The sequence below is a fragment of the Peromyscus leucopus genome, chromosome 11 (assembly GCF_004664715.2).
Source record: "Peromyscus leucopus breed LL Stock chromosome 11, UCI_PerLeu_2.1, whole genome shotgun sequence".
NCBI classification, from domain to species: domain Eukaryota; kingdom Metazoa; phylum Chordata; class Mammalia; order Rodentia; family Cricetidae; genus Peromyscus; species Peromyscus leucopus.
Window position 1 is genome coordinate 5,501,047 of NC_051072.1, and position 22,403 is coordinate 5,523,449.

General features: G+C 38.8%; 1 protein-coding gene across 1 annotated transcript in view; it reads right to left on the reverse strand.

Moving 5' to 3' along the window:
* Dnah5 (dynein axonemal heavy chain 5) overlaps nucleotides 1-22,403 on the reverse strand; it is a 232,373-nt gene that overhangs the window by 23,056 nt on the left and 186,914 nt on the right. The window contains exons 66-73 of the mRNA XM_028868160.2: nucleotides 19,804-20,047; nucleotides 18,744-18,858; nucleotides 18,091-18,281; nucleotides 10,284-10,405; nucleotides 8,368-8,517; nucleotides 3,674-3,919; nucleotides 2,418-2,637; nucleotides 489-694 (exon numbers count right to left, since the gene is read on the reverse strand). Of these exons, the coding sequence (XP_028723993.1) occupies nucleotides 489-694; nucleotides 2,418-2,637; nucleotides 3,674-3,919; nucleotides 8,368-8,517; nucleotides 10,284-10,405; nucleotides 18,091-18,281; nucleotides 18,744-18,858; nucleotides 19,804-20,047 (1,494 nt within the window). The remainder of the gene's footprint in view (nucleotides 1-488; nucleotides 695-2,417; nucleotides 2,638-3,673; nucleotides 3,920-8,367; nucleotides 8,518-10,283; nucleotides 10,406-18,090; nucleotides 18,282-18,743; nucleotides 18,859-19,803; nucleotides 20,048-22,403) is intronic.

Consider the following 22,403-nt stretch of genomic DNA (forward strand, 5'->3'; position numbering starts at 1 on the left):
ATGTGCTGGAGGAGTCCAGAAGAAGGTGTCAATCTTCTGAAGCTGGGGTTGTGAGCAGTTATGAGTCACCTGAACAAGAGTGCTAGGAACTGAACTTGGATCTTCTGCAAGAGCAGTGTGTTTTTAACAACTGAGTGGTCTCCCAATCCTTAAAAGTTTTGAAAATACTTCTGCATTTCTAAAAAAAAAAAAAAAAAACCTTAAGTGTAATCTGAACTCTTGTCTTTATTTCCAGAGTTTTGCTCCCCTCTTGCCACAGGTCCTTTCAGGTTGTCTTATGAACTTGCCTTTGAGAAAGAAATGGCTAATAAAATATTTCCAGTTCCTAAAATCAAGAAGCAGATATGACACAAGTGGACACGCCTTTAGAATACCCTGCAACCTTATCAAACCCTCATAAGATTCACCCCCAAAGCTGGACCATTGTGTGAGGCTGGCCGCATATGTTCAGTACACATCATGGTAGGAAGCAGCAGGCTCAGCAGTACCTTCTTGATGTCCATATCATCCAGGTGGTTTTGAATGAACTGCACAGTGGCATTGAAGTCCGCTTGGTTAAATTCATAGGGGATATTCCACCCTAGGGGGCCAAACTTGCGCCTCTCCTGGACAGTAGAGTGTAGGAAGGCCACGGCATACAGCAAGGGCTTCCACTGGGCCCCCACACTCACATCCAGCAGGTCCTGGCTCACACCTGTTGTGGTCGGGCAGATGGAAGAACATATCATCTCTCAGGCACTTTCATTTATTATTCCTTTTATAAGAAACCATTCTGGCAAATTATTTATGCTAAGCTCTAGTTACTTACACTGCTTTTTATTACATTCCTATAGATTATCGTTTGAATTTAGACTGTTTGGAGACTATTTCTCCTTGAAACATCTGCTAAAAGCCTAGGTCAGGGGAAGGCTTGCTAACATGAGACAAGTTTTTACAAATCCTGCAAGATAGTGTGAGAATAAAACAGAGATGAAAGGAAAATGGCTATAAAGTGAATACCACTATTATTATGAGTTAATAATAACTATATTAATATCTGAGGTATATACTTGGAGCATACATTAATTTAATTTATTAATTAATGTATGTAAAAGCCCATTTCAGTCCAAGTACATGGCCCAAATAATTATTGTACATTAATAAATTATATTATACATACCAATTTCTATTACCATTACCTTTCAAGCTTTATTTCATCACCATATTATCTTATAGATTGGCAGTTTGACTCTTATTAGCAATTCCCTTAAGCATTACTGTAGATTTTAATTGGAATATAATCACATTATTACTATTAAATATTTTCATTATACTTGTATCCTCCTAGATAGGTTGTTTTTTTTATTTTATTTAGTTGTTTTACATCCGGGCCACAGTTTTTCCTCCCTCATCTCCTCCCTGCCCTTTCTCCTTTCCCCTCTCTGTCCCCACCCCCCAATCTACTCCTCCTCTGATTCTGTTCAAGAAAAGGCAGGCCTCCATGGATGTCAACAAAACATGGAATATCAAGCTACGGTAACACTAAGCACCTAAGGTTATACAAGGTGACCCAGTATGAGGAGGAGGGTTTCCCAAGCCAGAAAAAGAGCCAGAGACTGCCCCTGCTCCCACTGTTATCTCCTAGACAGCTTTTACTGAGCCTACTTTACATATGAAAATTGACAAGTTTTTGAGTGAACAAAGTATGTGACTAAGACAACTGTCAATAAGCAGGGACAAGATGAAGGTTCCTATCCCCAATCTCCAGGTTCCTTACAAGACCGTGAGTTCCAGGCCTGGTAGGAAGAGGCAAAGAAAGGGAAGACAAAAGCATCATTTCAGGTCCATTTGTGACAGGAGGGTCATCTTGGCCTTGTCTGTTGACACTTTAGTTTTTGTTGTTGTTCTTCTTCACTTTTGTTTTCATTCTGTTTTTTTTAAGACATAGTCCTACTGTGTCACTCGGGGTGTTTAAACCTACTGTGTAACTCAGGCTGACATTTATCTCATGATTCTCCTGCCTCAGCCTGCTGAGTCCTGGGATTACCACATGGTCCATGCTCCACCATTGTCTGATTTTTAAGGGAGCTGATGCTCTGATGTATGACCCTAATCAGATGGATCGGGTCACACATTTAACTCAGACCTTCCTTTCAGAAGATGCTGTACTGCTACACTAATGTACGTATGGTGTCGAGAGGCATAATCAACAAAGGTGTCCGGCACAGGCTTAAGTAGAACAATATTAGAAAGAACAAAAAACTGAAAGTAGAAATTCATGGGCTCAATTCACATCATTTTCCATGGAGCACAATACAAGCTACCGAGTCTCTGACAGGCAAAGGAAGAGTACTATCTGCTAATTCTGCTTTTATAATTTCTTTAAGAAAACAGCTTGTGTGCAAGTCCTGCAGACTCGGGAGCATTCCCCAACTTACCACCATATGTTCTTTTCAGGCCTGCCCGGAGGCCCTGAGGTGGCTCATTGGCAAACTTGATGGACATCTGAAGGAGAGTTATAGGGAACTGCTTGTGAACCTCGGTGGTAATCCACAGGCGGAAAGTGTCATGCACAGTCTCTGTTTCTGTAATGATGTCCATTAGTTCATCCAGGAAGTCAAGTCCCAGATGGCAATTCTGTAAAAGTACCCATCCACCCTAGGAAATACCAGCAGCAGATGGAAATTAGGTTAGTTCCGTTCACCTGGAGATTTCAATACAACTTTCTTCAGAAATTATGTCATTAAAATTTAAAACAGAAGCATAGCAATCACTTTAAATTAATCTAGGCCAACTCTAACAGTTCAATAATGCTTACTTGAGATACACAATGTGATTTGGGGGTATTTTTGCACATAATTGTCCCATAGCACATTGTCATGCCAATAGACACAATGATCCTTTAGATCACTCATGGCAATAACCAGAGTAAAACAGAGAAAAGAGTAACAGAACTTACAAGTAAAGCTGAGCTCGGTTCCCTCCCCCAGTGCCATTAAAACTACATCAAAGGCCTATAAGACATGATCCCAAAGTCAAAGATAGTGTGACAAACAATACTGATGACATGTAAACAGATTCCAGAAAACTGAACCCTAAGCTACACTCAGGATGCTTCTGGGAGTGGCCAAGAGTGGCTGAAAGTGTAAGATTGAAAAAGGCAGAGGAGAAGAAAATGGTACAAAAACCAAAGAGCAAGATATCTGGCCTGGAGAGAGAGGAGAGGGGAGTCAGAAAAAAGGAGGTACAGGCCCAGTGTGTCCACACCTCTCTAGGGCAAGATGAGAAGCTGGATCTGTAGAGGGCAAACCAGGCAGGGTCTGGACTGAGGAACCAGCACCTCGGGTGGAAAACAACCACACTGAAAACACTTGGAAGAAAGTTTGCACACAGAATTTTAAGTTTTCCTTCCCTTCTAGGTTCTCAACTGGCAACCAAACATATACCTCTAGACTATAGAAGAAACTTCCCTGTGGCTCTAGCTACATTAAAAACTAGAGCCTTAAAATGGTAAGTCTTAATTTTCACATGAATTACTCTATAAATATGAGGTTCTTTACATATAGTCACTTAATGTGTGGACTATGCAAAAATTTTCATGAATATCATATCTATGAGATATTTTAAATAAAATCATCTACAGTGTCCATATCACAATCTCAAGGTTTTTTTGAATCTAGACATTTGGCCTTACATTTGCCATGGTCTGGTGCAACAGCTTCCTCGCATGGACCTCCTGGCCCTGGCCCATGGACACATAGCGTGTTTCTATTTTTAGCCTCTTCCCCAAAGCAGTGATGGAATCTGTGGGATCAGAGCCCATGGACAGGAGGCAGATGAGTGGTGTCCGTGGGTCAGCTTCCTCCCATGTCTTTTCCAAGTCCAGGATAATTCCCTCCACATATTTCTCTCCCAAAGAGTCCATGATGTACTTGCGAGCCTGTCAAAAGCGGTACAAAGTCAAGAAAATACATCTAGTCCCTTTGTGTATAACAACACAGTCTGACTTCCGCAAATGACCTCAAAGATATCCATGTTAACTGCTAGGGAAATGGCGCAGAGACTTCTTTTCCTGGTGTTTGCTTGCTGTTTCAGTACATTTCAAAGCTATGCTACGAAAGGCTGCGTTATTTGCTAGGCAAAACCACAGTTAGAACTTCAGAACCTAAGGTAAATGACCCTGGCTCCCATCTCAGCACACTGATAGCTCTCTGCCGTTTACATAAGATTTGGAAACTTTGTCATTTAGGATTCTAACCCCAATTCCCAATAGTTCAACAATACAATGCCTGAAATTTAATTAGTATTTACCAAATAGATGATCATTGAATAACAATTACACTTATTAATGAATCAGTTAATTCATTTTTAAAATAGTTACTTGATAATCTTTCTGCTCATCATTTTCATCATCGCGTTCTACTTTTTGTTTCTGTCTTTCTATTATTAATTTGTTTGAATTTTGAATGAAATCCATGTTGATAAGAACACAGGTTTTTTTAACTTCATTTTCTTTCATAAGTAATACCTATTATTCTTTTTCTAAAAGGTCAAAGAGCAATTTTTTTCAACTGCCAATATAGGACATATGACCCTTAATCCCTCTTCTTTCCCTCACAATAACTGGGTTGCCCCCTTTAAAAAAAACTCTTCTCCAATTCCAGTGTCTTCTCTTAACTCATTTGTGACATCCACATGTCTCCACAATGAGATTCCCTAGATCAATCTTTCTTACAATACAAGCAGAACCCAACTGTCAATATATTAACTTAACCTTTCTAAAAGTCAGTGATGAGTGTACTCAATCCTATTCCCAGGGGAATTCACATGGAGCTTCCCTTGACTCTGAGGCTTCAGACAGACCTGAGATATAAAGGTAACAATTGTGAATGATGAACATTTTACCAGTGTAAACTCAAAGACCTGGGCTGCAGAATCATTCTGAGAATGAAGACCAAGATATTAAGGATGAAAGAAGTGTGCAGTATAGTTACTGAAATCAAACCTTGCTTCTTAGGGGGCTGTGAAGTTTCTGGTCAGAGTTTTTTCTCACTAATAGACCTAGTCAACTGGAAGGAAGTAACCAGTCACAATTTATGCCTCTGAGTCATGGAAATTATCACTCATTCAGGCCTTCCTCCCTTTTGCTGGTTTGAGTAGTTAAGAGGTTTTCTAAAGATGCAGAGTTCAATCCAGTTGAATTTGAGACACAATATGCCATTATGTCTCCATGTTTTCTAAATTGACAAGATCCAGCATGAAAGCCTCTAACCTTGTTCTACATGCCCAAGTATTTTTCTGCATCCTTTTGGCAAGTACTTGAAACATTTGCTTAACATGTCCACTGATGCCATCAAAAATCTACTCTATGTACACATTTGAAGTCACTGAAGATCTGCAGGCAGGAAGCAATTCAAAGTCTGGTCATTCCACAGCTGCAGGTTCTGCTCCACCAGAGGCACAGGCCGTCACTGCAGCTTCTCAGTGTGGCTCAGCTGGTGGGGGACTCAATGCCACCCAAACCGCCATACATATCAACATAGACGCAGTGTGGACACTGCCATACAAGACACTGCAATACAGTAGGGCATCACATAGCAAATCGCTGAAGCTTTTCTAACTACATGGTCTCTTACAATTATTTAACCCATCCATTGTAGCACAAACGCAGCTTGATATAATACATTAAAAAAAAAGAAAGATGTGACTTTGTTCCAATAAACTTGACAGCCTGACTTGACTAATCCACAATGTACACATGTAATGAAATACTAGACATGTGTACAATTATTTGATAATTAAGATAAAACTTTAAAAACATTACAGTGAAATTTGACTGTTACATGGTCTTCACATCATAAAATATCATTCTTCTTTTTGTTTTTATGTATTAAAAATATAAAAGTTATGCTTAGCTCAGAAGATACCTGAGGCATTGATCAATTTTGCTGGGGAGGCCAAGCCTTCATTTTCTAACTCCTTGATAAAGAAAGCTATTTTATGTAAAATGGAAATTATGATAGAATTTTTTGATAAAATCCTTGTGCCTGGGAAAGAGAGGCATTCTCAGGATCATGGCCACTGTTTCTGATTGGCTTCAAGTCCAGGGTTTGCTGTTCATTCTGTGATGTAAGCCTCAAGACAAAACTACAACATGTGTGAGTAACAATAAATTTCCTCTCCTCCATAACTCAGCCCAAAGTAAGCACCATCTCATTGAGCCAGCAGGCATTACTGAGTCTCCCCATCCCTATAAATCCCTGTCTTACAACAGTCATGAAACTTCAGCCTCCTTCTCTGTCCAAGGATGTGTGTCAGGTGGCCCTACCAAACAGTGACAAGGTGATTCTCCTGTCTTTGGGAATCCTGCTTCTCCTCAGGATTAGACATAAAATGACCAAGTAATAGCAAATAAATGACATTCTCCAGAGGATGTACAATGACAAAACCAATTGCTATTGCAGAAATGCATCAGAGCTTGCTTATTATCAAACAAGCGTTTAAGCTGACCATAGAGTGTGGGTGGGCCTTGTCCAGACAAAGGAAAGTCATAGTGGGATGTACTTTACACAGTGAACACATGTGCAGGAATTTTGGAGCAAACAAGAATAAATTGTCTCATCTGTACAGAGGACATCCAGTACAATTTGTGTAAGTGATGATTTGGTGAGGGCCAGCCAGACTTCTGCACAGCCTGCCAACCTATAAAAACTTAACACCTCATTGGCACAAATAAATATACAGTGCTACATTTTCACAAGTGATTCTGTCCAACTCCAAAGAACATTTTGCTCCATCTGGTCTCAATTAAGCAGGCTCAACCTTTGAGTAGAAGGGAAAATGAACTCAGAAGCTATCTCATATGGACTGATCTCCCTTTGTGGCATGTTTTTTAGACATCACTGTGTATGTAGCATTAGATACCCTCTGACAGTGTGGTATTCCTGTGGCCAACCCACCTGACATTCCCTACTGCGGACCATCACACCACACAAACTGCAGTGAATCAGTTGCAGCCTGATATTGCTAATGGGGAGTGGGGACAGAGTATATATACCTTGTAGCAACTATCTGGCAATAAATTTTAAAAAGACTCATACAGATACAAATTTCAGAGGGTGTAATATATTGCCAGAGGACTACTTGGATTTTATTTGGGAATTCAGTGTGATTATAAGAGCTGTGGTAAGCCATTGGATGACTTGAAAAGCTGGGAAATGGAATGTTCTTGCCATTTCTTTTAGAATATAAAGGATGTATCAGAGTGACCAAGAAGATACACAGCATGCAGAAAAGAAGCCATACTTGTGACCTGTCTGAGAACAACAAAGCCATACAAAGGGGTCAATGTTCCAGAAGAGTCTGAAGGCCTTCATTTTGACTTTGAAACTAAATGTTTTCTGTGGAAAAAGAGAAGGTAGGTAAGGAGGTAGAGATGGATAAACAACTGTACTTACACCTTCCCTCCTATACCACCCTGAAAAAAGGCAATTGTTGGACCATTCATTGGGGCAGAGTGGAAATAATAAAGTTGATAAGGGAAACTGAATAGATGAGTGACCTCAGTGCCCTAAGTGGCAAAACTCATTTTTCTTTTCTTAATAAGCCTTTGGATCTAGCTGTTTTTATGATTCGTGGTACCTGAGTCGAGTTGTAAACTTTGTACTAGTCTTGATAGAGAATAGGGTGAATACAGAGTCCAGCAGATTTCGTTCTATCATTGCTTTATAGAAGCCATTACAACGTCTACCTGTGCTAAATTTTAAAGTTTTAATTGTGAAAGCAAGACCTGTGCCCCTGCAGTGGGTGAATGCCTAGATGTAAGACCAGAATATAAAAAGCCTTGGGGAAGATGAAGCTTTTGGAGGAAGGATTCACATTTCAGTCATGTGCAGAACTCAGTTTTAGGACAACCTGATTCCTCTCACTAGAGCTGTGGCATTATCCAGGGAACTGACACCGTGTCTGCCCTGCTAGATGGCTCTCTCACTAATGTTTCTGAGGTTTTCTTGCTTCTACAGGAGCTGATTTACAGCTGGTAAAATAGAGCAGCTCTACCATTTCTGAGTTATTGTAAAATGATACATGAGAATAATACATTACGTTTATGTGATTCTTACGTGCCAAGCTCAGAGTCATGGTTTTCTCATTTGCTTTTGTTGCAGCACTAGGACCAAAGGGGTTTAAGAAATCATTCAGGGAAGTATTCAGTTTGGTGCTTCATTCACCGTTTACGTTCCCATTCATCACATCTGTTTCACTAGAAAACTGCTTGGAAGCTCACAAGGAAATTCTGGTTGATAATCACATTCAAAATACTTCTCTAAACTTAAAGGAAAATCCTCCTTTAGAACATTCTCTGTGGTTTCCTTTTAATACACACTTTACCTGGGCAATGGTTCTATCGGGACACCACGACCTAATGAGAAGAAGACGTCTAAAGCAGTCAAGCGATTTATCGTAAGCATTTGGAAGAGGTTCCTCCTCTGGGTTTTCCTTGTCAAACCAAATTCTCCACATTTTTTCATTTCTTGATATCTGAAAATACCATGGGATAAGAAGTGGGTCATGTTACACAAAAGTCTTTCAGTAAATGCTCATGGACATTTTCTATTAAACTTTCTGACCATTCTAGGCATATGTAAGCTATATACCTTCACTATTTTTAAACTTTATATGTCCTAGTGTCAAAAAGTCTAAGATCAAATATCACTTGCTCCCAAATCAGTCTATGTTAACATTGGCCTATAGCTAGCTGCCAAGGTAGGGAGAATCTAGAGATACTTGATTTCACCTCTGCCTTTATGGCAATGAATTTATAAATAAAGAAAAATCAATGGAGCCTCATTTTCATTATCTCAGAGAAGTCTGATTGCTCTACAAAATCCTCTTATAATCAGACCTTATTCATTCATGTTTCCTCATTTCCTATGATCACTCTTGACACAAAGGAAGACATTTAATACATATTTGTTATTGAATAAACAGGTTTGGGATCAATATTCTATCGATCTGAAGTAATTTGAGTGATTACATCCAATATCATCATCACATGGATGAGCAGACACCTGCTACTTATAGGCAATTGGCAAAACACACAGTGCATTACCCTCTGGAATCCAGAAACAAGAGGACACTAGTGTCACAGAGGCAAACATGTCAAAAGCTTCACTCAAACAAATCACATCTATAAATTAAGAGAATCTTATATCCTCTGATAACTCTTTGATGAAAGCTTCAAGTATATTTCCTGGTTTAATCAAAAGAATTTTTCTGGGTTCATGCTCAGAAAGCACCATATAAGAATAAAAATTAATCTGTTTCAATCATCAAAGGCTTCATAATGGGGCAGGATTTCACACATGTGACACTCTCTCCAAAAGGCAGCAAATTCTGATCAGAGTGATCCAGAGAAGAGGCCTGGATCTATCCCGGTGGAAGGATAAACTGCAGTACGTTAATAATTCCAAAATTAAGGTATTTTTCCTAAAACAATTGATTATACCCAAATTACAGGTTTGTGATAATAAACATGACCAGTTGTGAGCCAAAGTATAAAAACATATCAGAATTTAAACATCTGGTAGACTTGAACTATGGAAGTTCAAATCCCATCTCAGGATATTTCTTAGTCAAAACAAACATCCATAGCCCCTGCAATCTGTCCCTGAATACAGTCAACAAGCTGTCACTGTCACTTCTCTATGATCACCAGATCTTGAACAACCTCCTTCCAGCCTTGTTTTATACTCAGCTTCCATGATTCCTGCACATGATCTTGAGCAACTGAACGGTTTAAAGAACAATGACAGCTACAGATCAAGGGACAAACGTCAGCATGAAGTTCAGACCTGGATGACTAATTAAAAAGAAACTGGAAGGAAGGACAGAGGAAGAGCAAGGAGAGAGACAAAGGATAAGAAGGAAAATTTAGTAGAAAAGGCTGTTTATATTTCTTTCCATTTAATCTCTAAAAAGAGCACATATACAGAATTATGCATGTATTTAATTATTCTTTCTAATTGGACCTATCAGTTTTTCTATAGATAGGCCTTTACAGGGACATGAAGGCTGAGACAGTGTCAGTGAAACTTCCTGAGCACATTTCTTCCTGTGTATCCAGCCTTCAGTGAGTGTTCCTGTTTTCAGGCCATGGACAAGTACAGGAAGGCCAAACATGTACAATACCTTCTGAGACTGACAGTGTAGGAAGGAAGCATCTTCTCCTCCACAAACACTGTAGTGATGAGTCTGAAAGCTGCTCACCATGGCAGCAGCTTAAGTACAGTCAAAGAACGTAGTACCTGATCAAGGATGTCTGAAAACTGTCTAAGTTTGCTAAGTTCCACCAAATTCAGCCAGGACATGTCTAGGATCCATTTCGATGGTTTAGGAGGACAGGCTTTAAGATCCAATGAGGCACCACCTTTAAAATCAAACATGAGAAGTTGCTAGCTTTTCTTTCTTTACTTTAAAACAATCCATTTAGTAAATGTTTCTATTTGAAGTATCTTAATTTCAATTACTTTACTACTCTGACAGTTATTAAATTTGGAGATATAAATCATAGTGAGGAGCATGCTTCAAACCTAAATAAATGAATGGATGATTATAGAGAAACTCAATCACTCATCAGCATTACAGCTTTGGAAACAAGCTGATGCTGGATTCTAACCCAGCTAACCTGGCCAACATCTAGGACAAGCCATCTTATCAGCCTGGAACTTTCCTTCCAAATTTGAGATAAATATGGCCTACATGTCATACTATAAGTGTATAAACCATGCAGGATTGAGGACATGGCAGGTCACTAAATGAACAGCTCTTGTCCGTATTAAGAATGGCCTTATACTGGCATGCTTATTTTAAATACAGAGTTTGCCTACAGATGCTACTATCACTAAAATTATTTGAAGGATTCACTTTCATAAACAATTTACATCTGTTTTCATCCTATCCTGGGGCATCTGTCACATTGTTTGTATTGGATAATCTAAACAACAACAACAACAATTTCCATTTGCTACTGATTCTTGTCTTCTTTCTGATAACTGACCTAAGCACACATAACTTTTAGCACCAAATGATGAAGGACACCTTCAAAATACCATTTGTGCCACTTCAAAAAAAAAATCTCAGCAGGTAAAAATCATATTTTAAGTAAAAGAAAGCATTAGGGAATCTTTCAAATGAAAAAATATGTTGTCTACTAAATAACACCCATTGAAGTATTTCAGAGAAGAATGTTCCAAACATTATTCATAAAAGGAAAACTAACCCACTTGGTCGTCTTAAGATTGTTTTGTAGAGCAGATAATGTAAAAGATGTTTATTGTGCCATTCTCTACTTAATCTAGGCACCAAGTACTATCAAACTGCATGCTTTTGTCAAATCAATCTTAGTTTGTTTATAATAAGATAAATGGGGCCTTGAAACTACTTCAATGCAAATATTAGCTCATAAAGTAAAAACATCTTGTTGTAATAGCAGGGAGGAGCTGAAGACCTAATGATCGTAGCACTGTGATCAATAGATGTTTCATCAATTTCCATGGTAACTACCCATTTTCCAGCAAAATGGAAAAAAAAAATAAGGAAGTGACCAGTGAGTTAACAAAAGACTATTCTTAAAAAGGAATGAGAGAGCCTTGTAGGTTGAAGCACTGTCCAGTATTTGATAGAGGGCAGCTATGCTGCAACTGTCTTGCCTGTCCCAAAAATGTACAATTAAGCACAATGAATGGTTGTATATTAGGGGGAGGGGGAAACTATTTTTGATAACAAAACAGAAGATTAAATAGATTCTTTGAGAAACAGCTGAGAAAGAAAAAAAAACTGAACTCAGCAGAGCTCACATGGACTCACAGACACTGAAACACCAAGCACAGGGCCTGCATGGGGTCCTCTGCATGTATGTTATGGCTGTTGGCTTGGTGTTTCATGGGACTCCTAACAGTGGGAGCTGGTGTATCCCTGACTCTTTTGCCTGCTCTTGGACTCCCTTCCTCCTATTGTCTTGCCTTGTCCAGCCTTGATATGAGAACTTCGCCTTGTCTTACTGTATCTTGTTTTGTCATGTTTGTTTGTTGTCTCTTGGAAGCCTGCTCTTTTCTGAAGAGGAAATGGATGGGGAGTGGATCTGGGGGATAAGGGAAGTGGTGGAGGGGGTGGGGGGAGAGGAAATGTGGTTGGCATGTATTGTATGAGAGAAGAATCTATTTTCAATTTTAAAACATTCCCAGCTGGGCCAAGATTAACTTTTTCTCTTCATTCCTTGAAACTCTTGCTTTGGGGAAAAAAAAAACATCAATTTCCATTTTATTTTAATATTTTCTTTTTAAATGACCCGTGTTTATAATGAAAAAGCAGTAGTTATTCCATGTCATCATAAAATGCAACAGTTAAGAATTTAGTACCTCACATAAGCTTTATCATCTTAGAGATCAGTAAAAACTGGCAGTGGAATAACGTTACTTTTTCTCACAGGCTATGTGGGCTGCTGTAATAGACTACCTTTGCTGGGTAAAAGACTTCTTAAAAATTACAGAAATTAATTTATCACAGCTCTTGAGTATGGGAACTCTAAGATCAAGACATCAGTAGAGTTAGTGTCTGGTAATACTTGCTAGTTCAAAGAGCTCTTTATTTCCAACTTAACCTTCAACGGTGGGAGCAATTAGTCTCTCACCAATATAAAAAGAATCTTCTATGATGAAGGGTGAGAGTGCACTATCAGATGGTTACAAATGCAAGTATTTAGGGTGAAATTTAATACTATGTCCATCCATTGGCAATTGAGAGCTGCTACTAGAGGGTAGTCATCAGGGATGCATCGCTGTGTAGCACTGGATGGCCCTATACTCATGGACAGACAGGGAGCATTGAGTGGATTCAGTGGATTTTAAAAAGAGTAGTTGAAGTTGGGAGGATAAGAGGATAAACTAATGGAGGCTTGTATTGGAGAAGTTGGAGAGAAGGAAAGTAGAGTTGATATTCCAAAAACATATTCGTGTATGAAATTCTCAAACTGTGCTGTGTTGGTTAGCTTTATGTCAATGTGACACAAACTAGAATCATCCAGAAAGGAGGGAGCCTCAATTCAGAAAATGTTTCCATAAAATCAAGCTGTAATCAAGCCTGTAGGGCATTTTCTTAATTAGTGATTGATGTGGAAGGACCCAACCCATTGCATATGGGGGACCCCTCTGGGCTGGTTCTATAAATCCCTATCCTGGGTTCTATAACAACAACAACAAAAAAAAAGGATGTGCAAGCAATGGGAAGCAAGCCAGTAAGCAGTCGTCCAAGCCCTCTATACCAGCTCCTTCTTCCAAGTGCCTGCCTTGTTTGAGTACCTGTCTTGACTTCCTTTGATGACAAACAGTGATATGGCAGTGTAAGCCAAATAAACTCATTCTTCTTCAAGTTCCTTTTGGTCATGATGTTTCATTACAACATAGAAACCCTAACTAAGGCACAAACAATTAAAAAAAAACTACATCAACAAAGCAAATGAAAGTTATCTTTGCTATTCTGTGGAGGATGATATTTTCTTTAAGATTGAAATATTTCAAAGACCTCAAAAGAAAAGAAAAGGAAATACCTTATAATAAACCTAACCAGGAAAATAAAAGATCCCCACAATTAAAAGTTCAGAAAAGTATAGCAGGAATCTTAAAAGGTCTTATTAATAAAAACAAAACTGGAGCTGGGTATTGTGGTGTATGTTGGAAGATCAGAGAAGCAGAACAAGCCACAGCTTCCTCACCTCGCCAATTCCTCAGCTGATTCTGTTTCCTCAGACTGGATGCCTCTCAGCTGAACTGCTTCTCGAAAGCCTGAAAGCTTAACCAGGCTAGTCCCTGGTCCTCATGCCTTATATACCTTTCTGCTTGCTGCCATCACTTCCTGGGATTAAAGGCTCACTTCCTGGGATTAAAGGCATAAGTCACCATGTCTAGCTGTTTCCAGTGTGGCCTTGAACTCACAGAGATCCAGAAGGATTTCTGCCTCTGGAATGCTAGGATTAAAGGTGTGGTGCCACCATTTTCTGGCCTCTATATCTAGTGACTGTTCTGTTCTCTGACCCCAGATAAATTTATTAGGGTGCACAACACTTTGGGGAACACGATATCACCACAGAAAAGTGAAGAAAGAAATTCAAGAAGATACCGGGGGATGGAAAGACCTCCTATGCTCATAGAGCAGCAGACTTAATTTTGTGGAAATGACTAGATTCCAGGCAAGTGCTAGCTTGCTCTCTCCGTGTTCTATGTATGACTCAAGTATGTAGTTCCTTCAGCAATAGGGTCTTCCCATCAAGTTCCGAGTAGCATTGGTAATAGCCTATAATGTTTGGGTGTCAATGGGACCTCACTTGCCAACAACTTCAAGAGAAGTAACCCATCACTGGCACTGGAATTTTTATTTGTTAGACCACAGGGACTATTAGAGACACTGTCACCCATTATAGGATGTCTTGGTTACTTTTCTGTTGCTGTGGTAAAATGCCATGCCCAATGCAACTTATAAAAGAGTTTAATTTGGCTTACAGTTTCAGAGTATTGGAGTACATGATGGTGGAACAAAGGAAGACCTGAGAGCTTACATTGTGAAACACAAACATAAAACACAGAAAGAGACTGGGAATGGAACACGTTTTTGAAGCCTCAATGTCTACCCCCAGTGACACAATTCTTCCAACAAGGCCATGCCTCATAATTTTTCCCAAAAAGTTACACAATCGGGGGACCAAGTATTCAAAAACATGAGATTGTGTGGGCCATTCTCATTCAAACTACCACATAGACCCACTATCTTTTAATTTGTTTTATATATGCATATATTTAAGGAAGCGTTTATACTAGGAGGTTTCCAAATGAATTTTTGAAATGTACTTAGTGTTAGTTATCCCTCCCCATATCCCTCCTCTACATTGCCCTTCCCCATTTTAACCCCTCCTGCTCCTTTATTCCATTTTAACCTTTTATACTACTATGTTCCATCTCCCCTGGACCCATGGCCTTATAATAATTTCCTGAGTATCTATGGGTTTTCCAAATTAAAAACACACATCTGAAGATTTAAAGCTAGCAACCGTGAATGAGAGAAAACTTGTGATGTCTGTCTTTCTAGGTAGAGGTTACCTCACTCAGAACATGAAGAAATCAAGCTGCTACTCACCTTGAAACTTCATCCTTACTGGCTAGCTTTCTTAGAACTTAAGTGTGCTGTGTATGCTATGGAGGATAAAAGGAATCCTTGATCTCACATAGCTATGAACCTTGAGAACAATAGTAAAAACCAGACTAATACAAGACACCTACCCATTAATGCTACAGTAGCATGACTGTCATGGTAGTATCTAACTACTTGCTGCTTGAATTCAAGGCCCACTCCACAAGATCAAACCCACACCTGACAGCATTACTGGAGCCAAGAACCCATGGCATAGGCTTTAGGGGAAAACCTGCCATTATTCTGCTAAATGTACATTGTATTATACAGAGTCCTAATAATGTACTGGTATGACTATTGATTAGTGCATCTCTCAATCCTCATCAGAGAAGCATCTTTTGTCAATAGATGGCAATTAACTCAGACCCACAACTGGCCAATGTGCAGAAAGCAAGAGACAGCAGAACAGAACACTCATCCCTAAATGGAATATGAATACCACACCCTGTCCTCCAAAGGCTCAGAGATCACTGTAGAAGGGGGAGTGGAAAGATTGTAAGGACTCCAATAGCACAGGAAATAAAATGAAAAATTGAGAAATGAGATTGAATATTTTTTTAAATATGCTTAGCAAAATCTAATCAAGTCAAGAGAAAGACTACAGGATGAAAGAAAAATCTTTGTAAGCTATATGTCAGACAATTAATATCTAGACTATGGAGAGAACTCAAAAATCTAAGTAGCAAAAGATTAAACAATCCAATCAATGAATGGGATGATAAAGTTTGAAGAAGAGGAGGAGGAGGACAATGATGACAATGACAATAAGAGCAGGAACAAATGGCCAATAAGCAAATGAAAATGTTCAACATCCTCAGCCATCAGGAAATATGGACTTAGACTATTAAGATTCCATCACCCCAGTCAGATGAGCTGCCATTAAGAAAATAAATAATGACAAGAACTGGCAAGGATACATTTAGACATTGCTGGTGGGAATACAAATCACTCCAACCACTGTGGAAAACAGTATAGCATTTCCTCAGAAAATTCAGATTAACATATAGCTCAGCTATTCCACTCTTGGGTATATATCTGGAGCCCTATAAGTTACCACACCACACAGATACTTTCAAGATGTATTGCAGCACTATTCATAACCAACAAATGAAGACTATAACAGACAGACACACAGACACATGTATATGTACTTACAGTAGAAATTTTATTCAGCCATAAGGAGTAAAATTATGTTGTTTGCAAGAAAATTGATGTAAATACAGATCATATTAAGTGAAAGCAGATTCAGACAAATACCACACTTTATTTTCTTTGTTAATCCTAGACTTTTATAAGACGTGTCAGGTAGTAGGGATGGCACACACCTTTAATCCCAGCACTCGGGAGGCTGAGGCAAGTGGATCTTTGTGAGTTCAAGGCCAGCCTTATCTACAGAGCAAGTTCCAGGACAGCCAAGGCTGTTACCTGTCTTGGAAAAAAAAATCATGACACATACATATGTCATGAATGTAGAAGTGAAACTGAGGCAATGAAGGGGACTAGGAGTGGAGGAAGAATAGGGGAATAAGAGGATAAATAAGATAGAATTGTATGACATATTTGTATGAAAGTATCTTTATGTAACTGGGAAAATAGCTCAGTAGTATTAGAGTACTTGCCCAGAATGTGTGAGGTACTACGTTCAACTCCCAGCACTAGAAAGAAAACTTCATGAAAGACATTAATATGTACAATAAATAGATACCATTTAAAGACTGTGTGCCTACATGTCTGTGCCTCCTGGCTTTCCATTCAACTGTGTATCCTAGTAACCCAAAGGACTGCTCGTGATGAATGCAATAGATACAGAATAAACAATCTATGAACTAGCTTGCAGATCACCTCACCCATTCTGCTCTGAGTCCCTGGAAACATTGTTTTGTCTCCAACACACTGCTCTCATTCCCACTGGAAGCCCTTGTGTTACCTTCTTCCTCTTCAAAACTCCTTCTATAAACTTTCTTCTCAGTTATTTCAAACTTTCAATCAGGTACCAATCACTAAGGAAGATCTACTCTACTAGAGAATCTATTATATACCCAATGTAGAGCTTTAAACTGTCCTTATGTCTCATACCCTATGTTTAGCCATCCCCTCCTTCATATTGAGTGCTGTGCTGTCAACTTAGCAGGATGTAGAATCATGAAAGAGACAAACCTCCAGAGAGAACCATGTTGGGGGAGGTATTTAGCCTCTGAGCATGCCTTTGAAAGACTATGTTGCTTAGGTTAATTGAGGTGGACAGACAGACACTAAAAGTAGGGGGGGGCACTATCCCTTCTGTTTGAGTCCATGATGGTATTAAAAAGAGCAAATGCTTGAGCACAAGCATCCCCCCGACCCCTGCTTTCCGACTGTGGATGTGATATGGCTGGCTCATTAACTTCTTGCTGCCCTAATTTCCTGCCATGATAGACTACATCTTAAATTATGCACCAAATGAGTCCTTTGTCCCTTGAGTTCTATTTGGGGGCGGGGGTGATGAAGGTGGATCAAGGAAAAGTTGGATCATAGCAAAAGAAAAGTAAAAACTCATTTCCTCCCATTTTTCTAAAGTGCTTGTTAGCTTCCCACATAGTATGTAGTTTACTTGTTTCTTTTACTTCGTACTTTCTCCCTCATCCCTGAATCAGGGACTCTGCAAAGGGTTTGGTTCAATAAAATGTCTGGTCCATGCCCTGAGACATAGCAGATCTCCAACACATATCCATTATTCAACAAATATCCATTATTGAACAGATGATCAAACAAAATAACTCATGTAAGTAAGTCATAAATGAAATGCAAAGAAACTGATAAGAGTCCAAAGGTAAAATAAAAGTTCTGTGAAGAGCAGTCACAGCATCTGCTCTGTGCACAACACTTTCTACTGACCTTTAATGAGGGTGAGAAACTCTTCATGCTTAACTTGGTTCCTCTGGATGTCAATCTTTAGGGTGAGCAACAACGTGAACAGGAATTTGTGCTCCTCATATAAGCCTCTGACAGCATACTTGAAAACTTCATAAGTCATGTGCTCAATGATATTAGCAATCCTCTTGCTTGTAATTGGGCTCTTGACAGACCTGAGGAAGAGACCATTTAAGAGGCGCTATCCCACTGCCCTTTTATTGTCTGTAAAAACAGCATTTCCAGTGGGAAATAAAGAACAAATTTTTACTTTTACACATCAAGAAAGGGCTCCAAAATCTAAAATAGCAAGAACTGTCTCAACATGAAACAACATAACAGGATTCCTCATTGTTATCTACATCAGTTTTACCCATGGGCCATTATTATTCACAACAATGTCTTGGAAATTTTCCCATTTAGAGGAACACATGAAACCAAAGGAGGTAAATCAATGAATGAGTGGCTGGCATGGCTTCCTCTGAGCCTAAGATGACAAGTTAACATAGTGATAACTACATTAATCTCAGATTTAGGAAAAGAAAATACTCTTACTGACAAGCAAAAAGGAGATTCTAATATCATTGTTCTAGTCCACAGATAAAGAATTCAGCTCGACTTCTTAGAGACAGATGTACCTGGCCAAGGAAAGGTCAAACAAGCCCAGAAACTGACGGAGCGAAGTTTGATACATCTCATTAACCAAGCGCATCTCAGTGATGAGGAAGTAGAGGATGCTGCCCCGTGTAGCAACTGAAAGACAAGGATCAAGGATGCACACAGCATAAGAATAGAAAATAAATGAGCTGTACAAGCACATCACCTCAATCTATTACTGAATACAAATTTTTTTGCCTCATCAGTAACTGCCTACTAACAATGAGATCTAGAACAATGCTTATTATTTAGTTCTTATGTATAAGTTTTTCATAGTTTATTTATATTTATCAAATGGTACTAATGATACCAAGACAGTTCTCATTTTAAACTCTCTATACTCCTTTTATAAGTATAGTTTTCTATGTTTTACCAGAGATGAAAAGGAAAGAAAATTTTAAAGGTTTTCTATTTAACATTTAGCAAAGGATACAGAAGGTCACACAGGACCTTATTCTGAAGCTCACAAAGAACCAAGCCTAAGCTTGGCCTCAAGCTTGCAATACAAGACATCTCAAAAGTGATGCCTCTGACTGTCCATAAGGCCATACCATAGTTTCAACTCTTTGTTCAGGAAAATGGTTAAACAGCAAAAGGATAGCCAATTGAATATTTTACATGTCTGAAATAACCAATTAACACCACCTATTTATTAAACTGGCGGCAAAATTAAGCAGCAGAGAACTGGCTTCCAAATGAGCACATTATTGCTACATAGTGTGGAACTAACAGAAAGTCCACAGTACTAATTTCTCGGATTTCACTAATTTGTAGCAGTATTTCAATCTCTTGTTTTAAAATAAGTTCATGGGTGCCTTAAACATTTTCTAGCAACCACAGACAGTACCTAAAGTTTATACCATTACATAATTTTCCCATTTCTGATTTCCTAAACTTCTCAAAAGAAAAGGCAGAAAGCGTAATTGGCCACCCCAGATTGCACAGTAATTTCTATAATGTCCTCATTTAATCATTGCTCTAATTCTCTTTTCTGCCTTGCTCTATTTTCTTGTGACATTTGTCTTCCATTACCAGACTCACCAGGTCGGTACTCCTCCCGGGCTGAGTTAATTTGAATTTCTGTCTCTACAGAGATTTCCAGCTTCTGTGTCACCTCCTCGGCTGTCCTTTTGGTGTTGCTCAATACAACAATGAGGCTCTCGTCTTCCACCAGTGACCCTTGAGTGCTCGTCAGGCGATAAAGCAAATTATCTTCCAGCTCCTTCATCCTTCTTTTGTTTGCCGTTACATCCTCCATGAGAAGAGTCCGCTCTTTCTCCAGTTCCTGTTAATTTACATAAATATATTTTCATTATAACTGAACCTCTATTTTTGAGGGCATTACTTAAAATGTGGACCTCTCTGTCTGCTATTAGGCATCAGTAATGTCCTGCATCTGCCATCCTTGGCTGAAAATAACAAAAGAAAACAAAAACACGTATGTCAAAAAGCAAAGAAAAATAGGTAGAAAACAACATCCAATGTATTCAAATATATATTCAATATATTTATTTAAATGATATATAAAATATATACATATACTACCAAAATCTCTGTTCTTGTTTATGTATTCTCTAAGTCATCATTTTAGTGATTTTGTGATTATATACAGAGAGAAGTCAAATTTGAAGAAAAACATACAGATCTCTAATTAAACATAATTAGTTCTGTTAACTTCTTTGAAAGAGTTCTGCTATTTTAGTAAGAGTATCCCTAACTTGTAGATTGAAATGGTACTCTATTCTCTGAGAAGCAACTCTCTGTAATCTGGCAAGTAATCTAAACTGTCTCCATAGTTATATTTAAATTGAAAAAAAAATCTCAACCGTGCATCATAATCACATACACCTGTAATCCCAGCACTCAGAAGCCTGAGTGATTTACAGGAGAATTACAAGTTCAAGGCTGACCTGGATTACATAGCAAGAATCTTTCTGAAAAACAATTTTCTTTTCAACTGAAATTTTTTCTTGACCTGAAAAGGTACTATTCTCTTCAAAAAAAAAAAATGTATAATATTGGATGAAATAGTCAATGAGTAGCATGTTTGCCTAAAATACCTGAAGTCTTGGGTTCAAATCTTAGCACCCTGTAAACCAGGTATAGGTGCATGCCTACAGTCCCAGAACTCAGGAGATAAGGCAAAAGGTGCAAAGTTCAAGGTCACCCTTATAAAACAAGTTTTAAGCCAGCGTGTAATACTAAAAATCTTGTCTTAAGATAAATCTATGTGTGTATATGTATGTGTATATATATATATATGCATGTATATACACACATATATATGTGTGTGTGTGCATGAGTATGTGTGTGTGTGTGCGTGTGTGTTTGTGTTAAGAGACCATCATGGAAGAATGAGCAGAAAGATTATAAGAGCCAGAGGTTTGGGCAGGGACTGAAGTGAAACAGTGATTCTGAACATGGCTAGATATCCATATTCATGAACTCCCAGAAACTATAGTTATGGTAATATTTTATTTGTGCTGAAATGTGATTTTATTTTATGTTAATAAATAAAGTTGCCTGGGGATCAGAGCTAAGAGCAAGCCATTAAGCAGAAGTCTGCTAGTGGTAGCACATGCCTTTAATTCGATCACACGGCAAGCAAAGTCTCTGTGTATTCAAGGACACAGCCAGCATGGTGACACACGCCTTTAATCCCAGTGCCAACCATAGAGACCTGGAGGTCTTTATAGACAGGTAGTGATGAGAAAGTCATGTGGTTGGGTTTAGAACCAATGAGAAGGCAGAACAGAAAGGCAATAACAAGACAGGACACAAGAAGAAGGTCTCTCTCAGGGGAAGGACAGCAGCGAGTGGTAAGATAAGGTGGTCTTAGCTCTTGGCTACTGCTCTTATCTCTGGGCTTTTAACTCTTATTTTGGCTCTGTTTCTCATTTAATAAGACCGTTTAGAATTACATCTACATGCAGTTGCCAGCCCAACATCTGGACAAGATTACGCCATTCATCATTCACATTCTAGCATGGAGTGAGAAAGTGTTCATGAAATCCCAATCCTAGCTGAGAAGCTATGTTAGTTCATGGCTTCTTGGGGAGGAAGGGTCAGTTTTATATAAGGGTGTGGTTGATCATGCTCCAGTGGAGGGCCCAACATCCAGGAGTACATGGGAAGCACAAATTGAATCTATGAATTGTTAAATTTAAAAAAGAGAGAGAAAACACAAACTTGGAGGTTGGGGGTATACCTGGAAGGAGTTAAGGGGAGAAACTGGGCATAATATGATCAAAATACATTTTATAAAATTCTCAAAGAATTAGTCATATATTATATAGTAATTATACATATTTATTGCATCACAATGTATATTAACTCCTCTGAGATATGTCTTACAGTAGACCTTATAGTTCAGGAGAGCAAAGCTCTGAGAGATGATTGTCAATGGTGGTTCTTTCCTCGTAAGCTCAGAGAGAGAAAGAAAGCAATGCATTGACACTGAGCAAGCCACAGGAGTGTGACAGATGCTCCAAGGCAAAAGGACAGCCAGGAAAACATACTGATGCTAAGGTAAGCTGTGCATGAAAGGGAGGCACGTATGTGAAAGACTTTGAAGTTAATAATCAAAAATGGAAAGGACAGTAAGTGAATAGTATTGGTAAAAGAAACATGCATCTCCAAGT